Raw genomic sequence first — 14308 nt, 5'->3', positions numbered from 1 at the left:
CACAAATGAGAGCGGAGAAATAACAATCAATACCACAGAAATACAATTATAAGAAAATATAATGAAAAACTATATGCCAACAAATTGGACAACCTGGAAGAAATGGTAAATTCCTAGAATTTATAAACTACCAAAACTGAAACAGGAAAAAATAGAAAACTTCAACAGACCAAAAAACAGCAAAGAAATTGGATTGGAAATCAAAAAACTCCCAACAAACACAAGTGCAGGGCCAGACGACTTCACAGGTGAATTCTACCAAACATTTAAAGAAGAGTTAATATCTATTCTTCTCAAACTATCCCCCTCCCCACAAAAAAAAGGAAAGGAAAAAAAAGAAACTTCCAAATTCATTCTGTGAGGCCAGCAGTACCCTAATACAAAGTCAGATAAAGACTCCACTAAAAAAGAGAAGTACAGGAGTGTGTGGTTCAGTCAGTGGAGTGAGAGACTCTTGTTCTCAGGGTCACGAATTCAAGTACCACATAGCATAGAGATTACTAAAAAATAAATAAAAACTTTAATAAAAAGAGATAACTACAATCGGGCTCTCTGCTCAGCAGGGAGCCTGCTTCCCTCTCTCTCTCTCTCTCTCTCTGCCTGCCTCTCTGTCTACTTGTGATCTCTCTCTGTCAAATAAATAAATAAAATCTTTAAAAAAAAAAAAAAAAAAGAGAGATAACTACAGGTCAATATCCCTGATGAACCTGGATACAAAAATTCAAAATAAAATACTGGCAAATATTTGCCTCTCTGCCTACTTGTGATCTCTCTCTGTCAAATAAATAAATAAAATCTTTAAAAAAAAATACTGGCAAATACTAAATTCAATAACTTACTAAAAAAATCATTCACCATGATCAAGTCTGATTTACTCCTGGGTTGCCAGGGAGATTCAATATTTGCAAATCAATCAGTGTGTTATACCACATTAATAATAAAAAGGATAAGAACCATATGATCACTTCAATAGATGCAGAAAAAGCATTTGAAAAAGTACAACTTCGACTCATGACAAAAAAACCTCAACAAAGTAGGTTTAGACAGAACATACCTCAGCATAATAAAAGCCATATACAAACAAAAACAAAAACAAAAACAAAAAAACAAAACCAAAAACAGAAAAAAACACAGCTAATATCCTCGATGGAGAAAACCTGAGAGCTTTTCCTCTATGGTCAGGAAAAAAGACAAGGATGTCCACGCATACCACTGTTATTTAACATAATACTGGAAGTACTAGCCACACAAACAACAATAAACAAAAGGCATCCAAATTGGCAAGGAAGAAGTCAAACTTTCACAATCTGCAGATGACATGATACTCTATATAAAAAACCTGAAAGACTCCATCAAAGAACTGCTAGATGGGCATTAAAGAGGGCACATGATATGATGAGCAATGGATGCTATACTAAACTAATGAATCACTGAACACTATATCAAAAACTAATGCTGTACTATACCTTGGCTAATTGAATTTAAATTCAAAAAAGGGGAAAAAAACCACTAGAACTGATACACAAATTCAGTAAGGTCACAGGACACAAAAATCAACATACAGAAATCTGTTGTATTTCTATACCCAAACAAAGAAGCCACAGAAAGAAAAATGAAGGAATCAATCCCATTTACAAATGCACCAAAACCTAGGAATAAACCTAACCAAAGAGGTGAAAGACCTGTACTCTGAAAACTATGAAACACCAATGAAGGAAATTGAAAATGACAGAAAGAAATGGAAAGACATTCCATGCCCATGGATTAGAAGAACAAATACTGTTAAAATGTCTATATTATCCAAAGCAATCTACACATTTAATGCAATCCCTATCAAAATACCACCAGCATTTTTCACAGAGCTAGAACAATCCTAAATTTGTATGAAACCACAGAAGACCCTGAATAGCCAAAGGAATGTTGGAAAAGAAAACCAAAGCTGGAGGCATCACAATTCCAGATTTCAAGTTACACTACAAAGCTGTAGTGATCAAAACAGGATGGTAATAGCAAAAAAATAGGCAAATCAATAGAAAAAAATAGAAAACCTAGAAATTAACCACAGCTATGTGGTCAATTAATACTCAAAAAAGCAGGAAAGAATATCCAATTGAAAAAGAGAGTCTCTTCAACAAATAGTGTTGGGAAAAGTGGACAGCAACATGCTAAAAAATGAAACCAGGACATTCTCTTACACCAAACATAAAAATAAATTCAAAATGGATTTAAGACCTAAATATGAGAACTGAATCCATAAAAATCCTAGAGGAGAACACAGGCAGCAACTTCTCTGCCACGTGCCATAGCAATTTTTTTCTAGATAGGTCTAAGGCAAGAGAAACAAAAGCAGAAATAAACTATTGGAATTTCATCAAAATAAAAAGCACAGCAAAGGAAACAATCAACAAAACTAAAAGGGCAGCCTATGGAATGGGAGAGGATACTTGCAAATGACATTAACAATAAAGGATTAGTATCCAAAATATATAAAGAACTTAAAAAACTTGGGACCCCCAAAATAAATAATCCAATTAAAAAGGAGCAGAAGAGGGGCGCCTGGGTGGCTCAGTGGGTTGAGCCGCTGCCTTCGGCTCAGGTCATGATCTCAGGGTCCTGGGATCGAGCCCCGCATCGGGCTCTCTGCTCAGCGGGGAGCCTGCTTCCTCCTCTCTCTCTGCCTGCCTCTCTGCCTGCTTGTGATCTCTCTGTCAAATAAATGGATGAAATCTTTAAAAAAAAAAAAATATTTAAAAAAAAAAAAAGGAGCAGAAGACATGAATAGATATGTTTCCAAAGAAGACCCACAGACAGCCAACAGACACATGAATAGATGCTCAACATTACTCATCATCAGAGAAATACAAATCAAAATTACAATGAGATATCACCTCGAACCTATCAGAATGTCTAGAAACAACACAAGAAACAACAAGTATAGGCAAAGATGTAGAGAAAGGGAAAACCTTTTGCACTGTGGTGGGAATGCAAGCTGGTGAAGCCACTCTGAAAAACAGTACAGAGTTTCCTCAAAAAGTTAAAAATAGAGCTACCCTAAGATCCAGTAATTACACTACTAGGTATTTGCCCAAAGAATACAAAAATACTGGGGTGCCTGCGTGGCTCAGGGGGTTAAAGCCTCTGCCTTCGGCTCAGGTCATGATCTCGGGGTCCTGGGATCGAGCCCCACATCGGGCTCTCTGCTCTGCGAGGAGCCTGCTTCCCTCTCTCTCTGCCTGCCTCTCTGCCTACTTGTGATCTCTCCCTGTCAAATAAATAAATAAAATCTTAAAAAAAAAAAAGGAATACAAAAATACTAATTCAAAGGGATACATACACCCCAATGTTTATAGCAGCCATTATCTGCGATAGCCAAATTATGGAAATAGCCCACATTTCCTCTGGCTGATGAATAGATAAAGATGTGGAATAGGGGTGCCTAGGTGGCTTAGTTGGTTAAGTGTCTGCCTTCAGCTCAGGTTATGATCTCAAGGACCAGGGAGGGAGCCCTGCCCCGGGCTCCCTGCTCAGTGGGGAGTCTGCTTCTCCCTCTGCCTCTCACCCACCCCCACTCATGCTTACACACACTTTCTCTCAAATAAATAAAATCTTCAAAAAAATTTCGGGGGAGAGGCGCCTGGGTGACTCCGATAGTTAAGCATCTGCCTTCGGCTCAGGTCATGATCCTGGGGTCCTGGGATCAAGTCCCACATTGGGCTCCCTGATTCTCCAGGAGCCTGCTTCTCCCTCTGCCTCTCTCTCCATCTCTCATAAATAAATAAATAAAATCTTTTTTTTTAAATGGGGGAACATTAATCCCAGATATTAAGACTTAACATAAAACTATAGAAGCTCCAAGGATTTATTGTTAGAAAACAGATAAAATGACCAATGGAGCAGAACAAATGGAAACAAAGTAGACAAAGTAGACTTATAATTCAGTGAAGAAACGATGGTTGATATCCATCCACAAAAACAAAAATTACATCTCTATTTCAAACCATACACAATTCAATCTCAAATGGATTAAAGGTCTAAATGTGAAGGGCAAAATTTCACATACTTTAAGAATTTTAGAAAAACTTTTAAAATATGAGAAAATATCTTTTTGGTCTTGGGATAGTAAAGGATTTCTTAGAGAAGACATAAAAACATAAACCATATGGGAAAACACTGACGATAATTCTGACAGCATCAGAATTTAAAACTTCTGTTTATCTTGTAAGCACAGTGAAAAAACATGCCACAGAGAGAAGATAACCATGGTGTCTTTAAAAGGAATATTATCAAGAATATATAGGTAATTCCTATACATCAATATGAAAAAGATAAATAACCCAATAGAAAATGGGCAAAAGTTTACAAAAATGCATTCAAGGGAGAATCAAGAGAAAATTTATAGAAGAGGTATTCTGAATGGCCAAGAAAGATGAAAAGATCCCCAATTTCATTTTTAATCAAGGAAAAAGGAAACAGACTATATAGGAAAAAAAAAACAAACAAGAATCTGAACACATCAAGTATTGATTAATAACAATTCCATGATTTCTACTGAAAGGGTAAAACTTTGGGAGAGCACTTTGACAATACTTAGAAGAATTAAAACTGTCCATATCTTGGATCTAGGTATTCCACTTCCAGGCATTAACCCAGAGAAATATACACCCAAGGAGAAATGTAAAAGAATGTTTGCTGCAGCATTTTATTATAGAAAATATGAAGACAATTAGATTTCCTTTAATATCGGAATGAATTTTAAAAATAAAATATTTATACAATGACTACAGATGCAACTGTTTGGATATATACTGTAGGTATCAAAATGGATAAATTTCAAAATTATAATATGGAACAAAAAAGGCAAAATGCAAATGGATATCTAGAGTATCACTTAAAAACTTAAATCACACAAAACATTATACATAACGTATGGGTAATAAACACGCAGAAAAACTATAAACACATACCAAAGAGTTACACAACTGATGAAAGTTATCTACACTAACCATTAGGGAGAGAGGTGGTGAAAGGATAAAGTGCTGTATCCGTAATATTTTGTTTTGTTTTGTTTTTTTCACAAAAAGAGAGTCTTGAAGGAACTTGGAAAAATGTTAGCATCCTTCAACTAGGGAGATGGGTATATGTGTGCTATTTATATTACCTTTTTTTTTTAACTTTCTTAGTATATTTGAAATAATTCCTAATTTTAAAAAATGCCAGATTATTCCAGTTGTAGGGCAGTTAATAGATTAAAGCAGAACCAGAGTGGATATAGGAGAATAGTTAGTCTATAATTCACAGTATATTTAAATAATTTAAATGTTTATTTATATATTTATAGAATGCCAAACAAAACTCTTTTAACAATGATGCAGAATGTCCTACAAGTATATTTTCCCAAACTTACCTGCTCAACTTCTCTGTTGAGAGAATCTACCTTTTCTTTTAATCTGTTACCCTCTGCCTCAGCAGTGATAAGTTCTAATTTGAGGGTATTGTTATCTGCTTCTGCTTGACGGGCCTTATTTTCCCAGTTTTCAGCATCTTCATTGGCTTTTCGGAGTTGGTCCATCATTTGCCGGTTCTCAGATTCCTAAAAAGCAAATCTTAGGTATTACTTCAAAAGATGTAAAATGGTCAACATATGAGCAAATTAAACATTATTTGCCAGGTCATTGGAAATTTATTTGCTACAGGATGATTTATAACATAACCTCAAGGAATCCTATCCATACTCAATTTAGAATGTCAGACATCTTGTAATTACGAAAAGGGAGTGGTACCAGGATCTGCCCTGGCTCCTGAGTCACACTTATCCATCTAGTAAAGTTAAGCTGTTTACTCTTATCTTTAGAACCTGTATGAATATGTTCTTGTATTTATATTTATTTGCTTTTGTTCAAACAAAATCCTTCATTGTCTACTTTTCCTATATATCTGTTTACTTACTACTTGTTGGTCTGATTTTTGACCTTTTGTATCTGTGTATTCCCTTGTTCTTGACTGCTTTTCTAGGTTGTACTGGTCACAGAACTTCTGACTGGTTACATATCTCAGGCATCAGCTTCTGATATTTTTGTTGGTTTGGCACATTTCCTGTCAACACCTGACATTCATTCATTACCCCAACCTCAATCTTCTCCATCATAGACTATTCTATGATTCACTTTTATTCACCACTCTATTAACTTGCCCAAAATTACTAAGAAGTAAAATACCAAACCTATGCCAATAAACACTGTTCATAAATATACAGTCACAGTGGTCATTTGATATAGAACCACATTTTTAAAACCTTAAAATGTCTATCATGACAGAGTGACTACAGTGGAATCTTATTTCTCTCTCTCTTTTTTAAGATTTTATTTATTTGAGAGAGAGAGAGAGAGAGAGAGAGTGTGTGTGTGTGTGTGTGTGTGTGTGTGTGAGGGGAGGGGGCAGAAGGCAAGGGAGAGACAGAATTTCAAGCCTGACTCAGGGCTTGATCTCAGAACCCTGAGCTCATGACCTGAGCAGAAACCAAGAGTTGGTCATCTAACCAAATTGAGCCATCGGGGTGCCCTCAGGACATCTTATTTCTAAAGGAAAACAATCAGCTCCACAAATGATATACGATATTGAGTAATCATTATGAGGCTAGTTTTAAAAACATATTTTAGTAATGTGGTTTGGTCAACTCCTTCTTAAAATGTCATTTATAATTGGTAATTAATTTAAAAGGAACTACATCTCTTTCTCTCCTACCTGTTAATAAACACCGAATATCTCTATCAGAACCATAAAGTGACCAAATTGTAATAAGCAATGTCTCACTGTAGTAAGGCTTTCAAGTCAGATTTAAGTTTTTACCAATATGATTAATCACAAGACTGGTTGAAATTCAGTTAATATCTCCACCTTGTGGTTTGGTTACCTATAGCTAATGTAAAAGATCTTTGCCAATTCTGTTAGTAAATAAGTTAACATACTATACTACTGCATTGGCTTTCAAGATTCAGATATTCTGAAGGTGCCACTAGGAATCTGATGTGTTTTCCATCATTCTACTAAAAATAACAGTTGTGTACACAGTGTGTACCTCAGAGGTACAGAGTACAGTATACATAAACTAAATGTTATCCCCATCAATCTTCACCCTCTTTAACTTTCTGTAGTACTATCTCTTAACACTGCCTTATTGCTTTACACTGTTAGGTGTGGATGTCCAGTCTCCCCACTAACATCTGAATTCCTTGAAAATAGAAACCATTTTTTCCAGAGTGGTTGCACCAGCTTGCATTCCCATCAACAGTGTAGGAGGGTTCCCCTTTCTCCGCATCCTAGACAGCATCTGTCATTTCCTGACTTGTTAATTTTAGCCATTCTGATTGGTGTGAGGTGGTATCTCATGGTGGTTTTGATTTGTATTTCCCTGATGCTGAGTGATGTTGAGCACTTTTTCATGTGTCTATTGGCCATTTGGATGTCTTCTTTGTAGAAATGTCTCTTCATGTCTTCTGCTCATTTCTTGATTAGAATATTTTTCTCTGGGTGTTGAGTTTGATAAGTTCTTTACAGATTTTGGATACTAGCCCTTTATCTGATATGTCATTTGCAAATATCTTCTCCCATTCGTTTGGTTGTCTTTTGGTTTTGTTGGCTGTTTCCTTTGCTGTGCTTTTGCTTTTTATCTTGATAAAGTCTTGATGAAGTTCATTTTTGCCCTTGCATCCCTTGCCTTTAGTGATGTTTCTAGGAAGAAGCTGCTGCGGCTGACGTCAAAGAGGTTGCTGTGCTGCCTGTGTTCTCCTCAAGGATTCTGATGGATTCCTGTCTCACATTGAGGTCTTTCATCCATTTTGTGTCTATTTTTGTATGTGGTTTAAGGAAATGGTCCAGTTTCATTCTTCCGCATGTGGCTGTCCAATTTTCCCAACACCATTTGTTGAAGAGACTTTTTCCATTGGTCATTCTTTACTGCTTTGTCGAAGATTAGTTGATCGTAGAGTTGAGGTCCATTTCTGGGCTCCCTATTCTGTTCCATTGATCTATGTGCCTGTTTTTGTGCCAGTACCATACAGTGTTGATGATTACAGCTTTGTAATAGAGCTTAAAGTCTGGAATTGTGATACCACCAACTTTGGTTTTCTTTTTCAACATTCCTCAGGCTATTCAGGGTCTTTTCTGGTTCCACATAAATTTTAGCATTATTTGTTCCATTTCATTGAAAAAAGTTGATGGTTTTTTGATAGGGATTGCATTAAATGTGTAGATTGCTCTAGGTAGCATGGACATTTTTACAATATTTATTCTTCTAATCCATGTGCATGGAATGTTTTTCCATTTTTTGGTGTCTTCCTCGATATCTTTCATTAGTATTCTATAGTTTTCAGAGTACAGATCTTTTAACTGTTCGGTTAGGTTTATTCTGAGGTATCTTGTGATTTTTGGTGCAATTGTGAACAGGATCAATTCCTTGATTTATCTTTCTGCTGCTTTATTGTTAGGGCATAGAAATGCAACAGATTTCTGTGCATTGAAAAAAAGTATATATATATATAGTCATAGGATTATGATTTTGCTGAATTCCTGTATCAGTTCTAGCAATTTTTTGGTGGAGTCTTTGGGTTTTCCAAATAGAGTATCATGTCATCTGTGAAGAGTGAATGTTTGACTTCTTTGCCAGTTTGGATGCCTTTTATTTCTTTTTGTTGTCTGATTGCTGAGGCTAAGACTTCTAATACTATATTGAACAATAGTGGTGAGAGTGGGCATCCATGTCACGTTCCTGACCTTAGGGGAAAATCGTTCAGTTTTTCCCCACTAAGAATATTTGCTGTGGGCTTTTCATATATGGCTTTTGTGATATTGAGGTATGTTCCCTCTATCCCTATATCATGGAAAGTTTATATCAAGAAAGCATGCTGTATTTTGCCAAATGCTTTTTCCGCATCAACTAAGAGGATCATATTGCTCTTATCCCTTCTTTTATTAATGTGATGTATTCATGTTGATTGATTTGTGAATACCGAACCACCTTTGCATCCCAGGAATAAATCCCACTTGGTCGTGGTGAATAATCCATTTAATGTACTCTTGGAGCCTATTGGTTAGTATCTTGGTGAGAATTTTTGCATCCATGTTCATCAGGGATATTGGTCTGTAATTCTCCTTTCTGGTGGAGCCTTTCTTTGGTTTTGGGATCAAGGTAATGCTGGCCTCATAGAATGAGTATGAAAGTTTACCTTCCAATTTGATTTTTTGAAACCACTTCAGAAGAATAGGTATTAGTTCTTTTTAAAATGTTTGGTAGAATTTCCCCGGGAAGCCCTGCAGCCCTGGACTCTTGTTTGCTAGGAGATTTTTGATTACTGCTTCAATTGCTTTGCTGGTTATCAGTCTGCTCAGGTTTTCTATTTCCTTCTGTTTCAGTTTTGGTAGTTCATATGTTTCCAGGATTGTGTCCATTTCTTCCAGATTGCCTAATTTGTTGGCATATAGTTGCTCATATATTCTTTAAATTGTATTTCCTTGGTGTTGGTCATGATCTCTCCTCTTTCATTCATGATTTTATTTGGGTCCTTTCTCTTTTCTTTTTTGGTAGATCTGGCTAGGGGTTTATCGGTCTTATAAATTCTTTCAAAGAACCAGCTTCTTGTTTCATTGATCTGTTCTAACAGTCTTTTGGTTTCTACTTCCTTGATTTCTGCTCTAATCCTTATTATTTTTCTTCTCTGGCTTGGTTTAGGTTCTATTTGCTGTTCTTTCATGAGCTCCTTTAGGTGTAAGTTTGGCTTGTGTACTTGAGACTTCTCTAATTTCTTGAGAAAAGCTTGAATTGCTAGGTACTTCCTTCTTAGGACCACCTTTGCTAAATCCCAAAGGTTCTGAACAGTTGTAGTTTCATTTTAATTTGTTTCCATGAATTTTTTAAGTACTTCTTTAATTTTCTGGTTCACCCATTTATTCTTTAGTAGGATGCTCTTTAACCTCCAAGTGTTTGAATTCCTTCCAAATTTCATCTTGTGATTGAGTTCAAGTTTCAAAGCATTGTGGTTGGAAAATATGCAAGGAATAATCCCAATCTTTTGGTACCTGCTGAGACCTGATTTGTGACCCAGTATGTGATCTATTCTGGAGAACGTTCCATGTGCACTCCAGAAGAATGTGTATTCTGCAGCTTTAGGATGTAATGCTCTGTCCATTAAAAAAAGAAAAAATTCAAATTTCCTTTTTGATCTTCTGCTTAGATGATCTGTTTTTTGCTATGAGTCGGGTTTTGAAATCTCCTAATATTATTGTATTATTATTAATGTGTTTCTTTAATTTGGTTATTAATTGGTTGATGGGATTGGCTGTTCCTAAATTAGAAGCATAAATATTTATATATTTGTTAGATCTTCTTGTTGAATAGACCCTTTAGGTATGATGAAGCGTCCTCTTCATCCCTTACTATGGTCTTTGATTTAAATCTAATTTGTCTGATGTGAGAATTGCTACCTCAGCTTTCTTTTGATGCCCACTGGCATGATAAATGGTTTGCCACCCCCCCTCACTTTCAATCTGGGGATGTCTTTAAGTATACAGTGTATGGATGGGTCTTCTTTTTTATCCAATCTGATACCATGTGTCTTTTGATTGGAGCATTTAGCCCATTTATATTCAGAGTAACTATTGAAAGATACGAATTTATTGCCATTGTATTACCTATAAATCCTGTTTCTGTAGATTGTTTCTTTCTAGTCTACGTTACTGTTGGGCTCTCGCTTCACTTACAGGATCCCCTTTAATATTTCTTGCAAGACTGGTTTAGTGATCACAAATTCCTTTATTTTCTGTTTGTCCTGATAGCTCTTTACCTCTCCTTCCATTCTGAATGCCGGCCTTGCTGGATAAGATATTCTTTGCTGCATGTTTTTCTCATTTATTGTCCTGAATATATTATGCCAGCCCTTTCTGACCTGCCAGGTCTCTGTAGATAGGTCTGCTGCCAGTCTACTGTTTCTACCATTGTAGGTTATGGAGCTCCTGCCTCAAGCTGCTTTCAGGATTTTCTCTGAAATCTGCAAGCTTCACTATTATATGTTGGGGTGTTGATCTATTTTTATTGATTTTGGGGAGCAGTTCCTCTACCTCTTGGACTTGAATGCCTGTTTCCTTCTCCAAATTAGGGAAGTTCTCAGCTATGATTTTCTAGATATACCTTCTGTCCATCTCTCTCTCTCTTTCTTCTTCCTCTAGGACCCCAATAATTTTTTTTTTATTTTTTTTTAACTTTTAGATTGACAGAGATTTAAAGGGTTGGGAACACAGTGTTGGCAAAAATTCTTGGAAATAGGAGTTCTCATACTGATTGGAATTTTAAGTTTGTCTCCAACGTATCAGAGGCAGTTTTCCTATGTTGTCCTAGTTCTTCACTGCAATGTAATTAATCACCAAAACTGTATCAGCCTAAAACAGCACACATTTATTATTGTACAGATTCACCGGACCAAGGGGAGGACCCCAATAATTCTAATATTGATTCATTTTATGGTATTGCTGATTTTTTGAAGCCTCCCCTCATGGTCCATTAGTTGTTTTTCTCTCTTTTTGTCAGCTTCCTTCCTTTCCATTATTGTGTCTTCTATGTCACTGACTCTCTCTTCTACCTCATTTACCCTAACTGTTAGAGCATCCAATTTAGACTGCATCCCAGTTAGAGAATTTTTAACTTCGGCCTGATTAGATTTTATTTCTGCACAAAGAGATTCTCTAGTGTCTTTCATGCTTTTTTCAAACCCAGCTAATAACTTTATAATCATTATCCTGAATTCCAGCTCTAACATTTTATTTATATCCATATCACTTAGATATGTGGCAGAGAGTATTACCTCTGGTTCTTTCCTTTGTTTTGAATTCCTACTAGTTATTTTGCCCACAGAAGAATGGATGAACAAGAGAACAAAACAAAACAAAAAAAATCAACCACAATAGACATATCCAAAGAGGTCAGAATCCAAAAAAGGAAAGAAAAAGAAAAAGAAAAAAGGGGGAAAAAGAGAATATAAAATCCCAGGTGGACAAAACAGGGTGATCCACTTTGTCCTGGGTATATTTGGGTCTGTCTGTTAGAAGACACTAAATCTCAAAATTGTAAAGAAAGCAAAACTTATATATAAACAAAAATAAAATGTAATACAATGAAAGCCAGAAATGAATATATCTATAAAATATAAATGTAAAAATGTTAAATATTAAAAATTCATGTTAAAAAAAAACCTAGAAACAAAGAGTTGACAAAATAAGGAAATAGCTTAAAGGGGAAATTTTTTTTTAATTTTTAAAAAAATTTTTTATAAACATATATTTTTATCCCCAGGGGTACAGGTCTGTGAATCGCCAGGTTTACACACTTCACAGCACTCACCATAGCACATACCCTCCCCAATGTCCATAACTCCACCCCCTCTCCCAACCCCCCTCCCCCCAGCAACCCTCAGTTTGTTTTGTGAGATTAAGAGTCACTTATGGTTTGTCTCCCTCCCAATCCCATCTTGTTTCATTTATTCTTCTCCTACCCCCTTAACCCCGCCATGTTGCATCTCCACTTCCTCATATCAGGGAGATCCTATGATAGTTGTCTTTCTCCAACTGACTTATTTCGCTAAGCATGATACCCTCTAGTTCCATCCACGTCGTCGCAAATGGCAAGATTTCATTTCTTTTGATGGCTGCATAGTATTCCATTGTGTATATATACCACCTCTTCTTTATCCATTCATCTGTTGATGGACATCTAGGTTCTTTCCATAGTTTGGCTATTGTAGACATTACTGCTATAAACATTCGGGTGCACGTGCCCCTTCGGATCACTATGTTTGTATCTTTAGGGTAAATACCCAATAGTACAATTGCTGGGTCATAGGGTAGCTCTATTTTCAACATTTTGAGGAACCTCCATGGAAAAGGGGAAAATTTTTAAATTGAAAGATAAAAGAATCATGAGAAAAAGCCCTCAAATTCTATATAATATTTTCCACTAGTGCTGGAGTTTTGCAATTCTGTGTGCTTGGTAAACCTGATATTCCCCTGATGCTACAGCTGGTCATCTTGCGGAGGGACTTGCTGTGCTGATTTTCAGGTGTCTTTGCCTGGGCGGCGTTGTACCACCCTTTGCCAAGGGGCCAGGCTCAGTGTAAGCTGCTTTGGGTTCTTCTATGTAGCTTTCATTCCCTGGAGGCTTTCTGTGCTACTTCAGAGGACCAAAATAAAAATGGCAGTGAGCTGATCTCCAGCCCTGGAGCTGAAAGATGGCGGCCCCCTTTCTTCCTTAAACCCTCAGGGAAAATCAATCTTCACTTTTCAGAGTGCCAAACTCTGCAGACTCCTGCTCTATGCACCCACAACAACCCTCCCGTGGAAGGAAGGGTTGCCATAGGCCTGCAGGGCCCCTGCATAGACAGCGGGTTTATGGTTTATGGCACAAACTAGTTTGTGGTTTATGGCAAATCAAGCTGCAAGCCCACTCCTGGGCTCACTGACCATAGCCACCCTGCTCCAGTGCTTGGGAACTATGCCAGCTCAGGCATCCCTGTTCTTTCTGTGACCCCAGGGATCTCGAAACCACACTACCCCATCTAGGATTCTGCCCCACTTTGCCACCTGAGCACCTTTCAGGCAGGGACATCTCTGAGTGGGGCAGACTTCTAAAAGTCCTGATTTTGCACTCTGGGGCTATATCACTTTCCAGTAGCTGATTTATAGAGGCTCCCTCTCCCCACTGTTTATCATACTATATTACATCTCCTCAGATTCACTTCTCCACACCTCTTCCTTGCAAAAAATGGTCGTTTTCCTATTTGTAGAATTCCAGCAATTCTTTTCGTACATCTCAGGTTGAATTCATAGGTGTTCAGAATGCTTTGACAGTTATCTAGCTAAATTAAAGGGACTAGATGAAACAAGGTCCTTTATTCTTCTGCCATCTTGCCCCCCTCTCCCAACTACAACATTTTAGATAATATTTTACCAAATGGGCTTACCTAACATCCTTGGTCAAGCTGTCTATTCCAGCATTGCCACCCATATACCCAGATTTATGTGGTATTATCTGATGTATGCTACAAATGTTTGGTCAAATGATTACTAACAGAGAATTATAGAGCAGAGTCATATATTCTCAAGTCCTAAGAAATAGATGGCCCCATAACAAGGTGATCAATTCTGATCTGCTACCAAATCTGGTGGAGCTTCTTTTGTCAAAGGTTTATAAACTGAAAACTACCATTTTTCAAATATAAGTGATTTTTGTCTTTTTTCCTTCACCTATGTAGCAGGATTCTACTTATCT

The 14308-nt window shown here is 36.8% G+C and overlaps 1 protein-coding gene across 7 annotated transcripts in view; it reads right to left on the bottom strand.

The window, feature by feature from the left end:
* Positions 1-14308, bottom strand: part of TSGA10 (testis specific 10) — a 127253-nt gene that overhangs the window by 46496 nt on the left and 66449 nt on the right. For all 7 annotated transcript variants that reach the window (XM_047746225.1, XM_047746227.1, XM_047746228.1 and 4 more), the window contains one exon: positions 5405-5590. In XM_047746225.1, coding sequence (XP_047602181.1) covers positions 5405-5590 — 186 coding nt within the window. The remainder of the gene's footprint in view (positions 1-5404; positions 5591-14308) is intronic.

The sequence above is a fragment of the Lutra lutra genome, chromosome 9 (assembly GCF_902655055.1).
Source record: "Lutra lutra chromosome 9, mLutLut1.2, whole genome shotgun sequence".
NCBI classification, from domain to species: Eukaryota; Metazoa; Chordata; class Mammalia; order Carnivora; family Mustelidae; genus Lutra; species Lutra lutra.
This window is presented reverse-complemented; position numbering and strand designations above follow the sequence as displayed.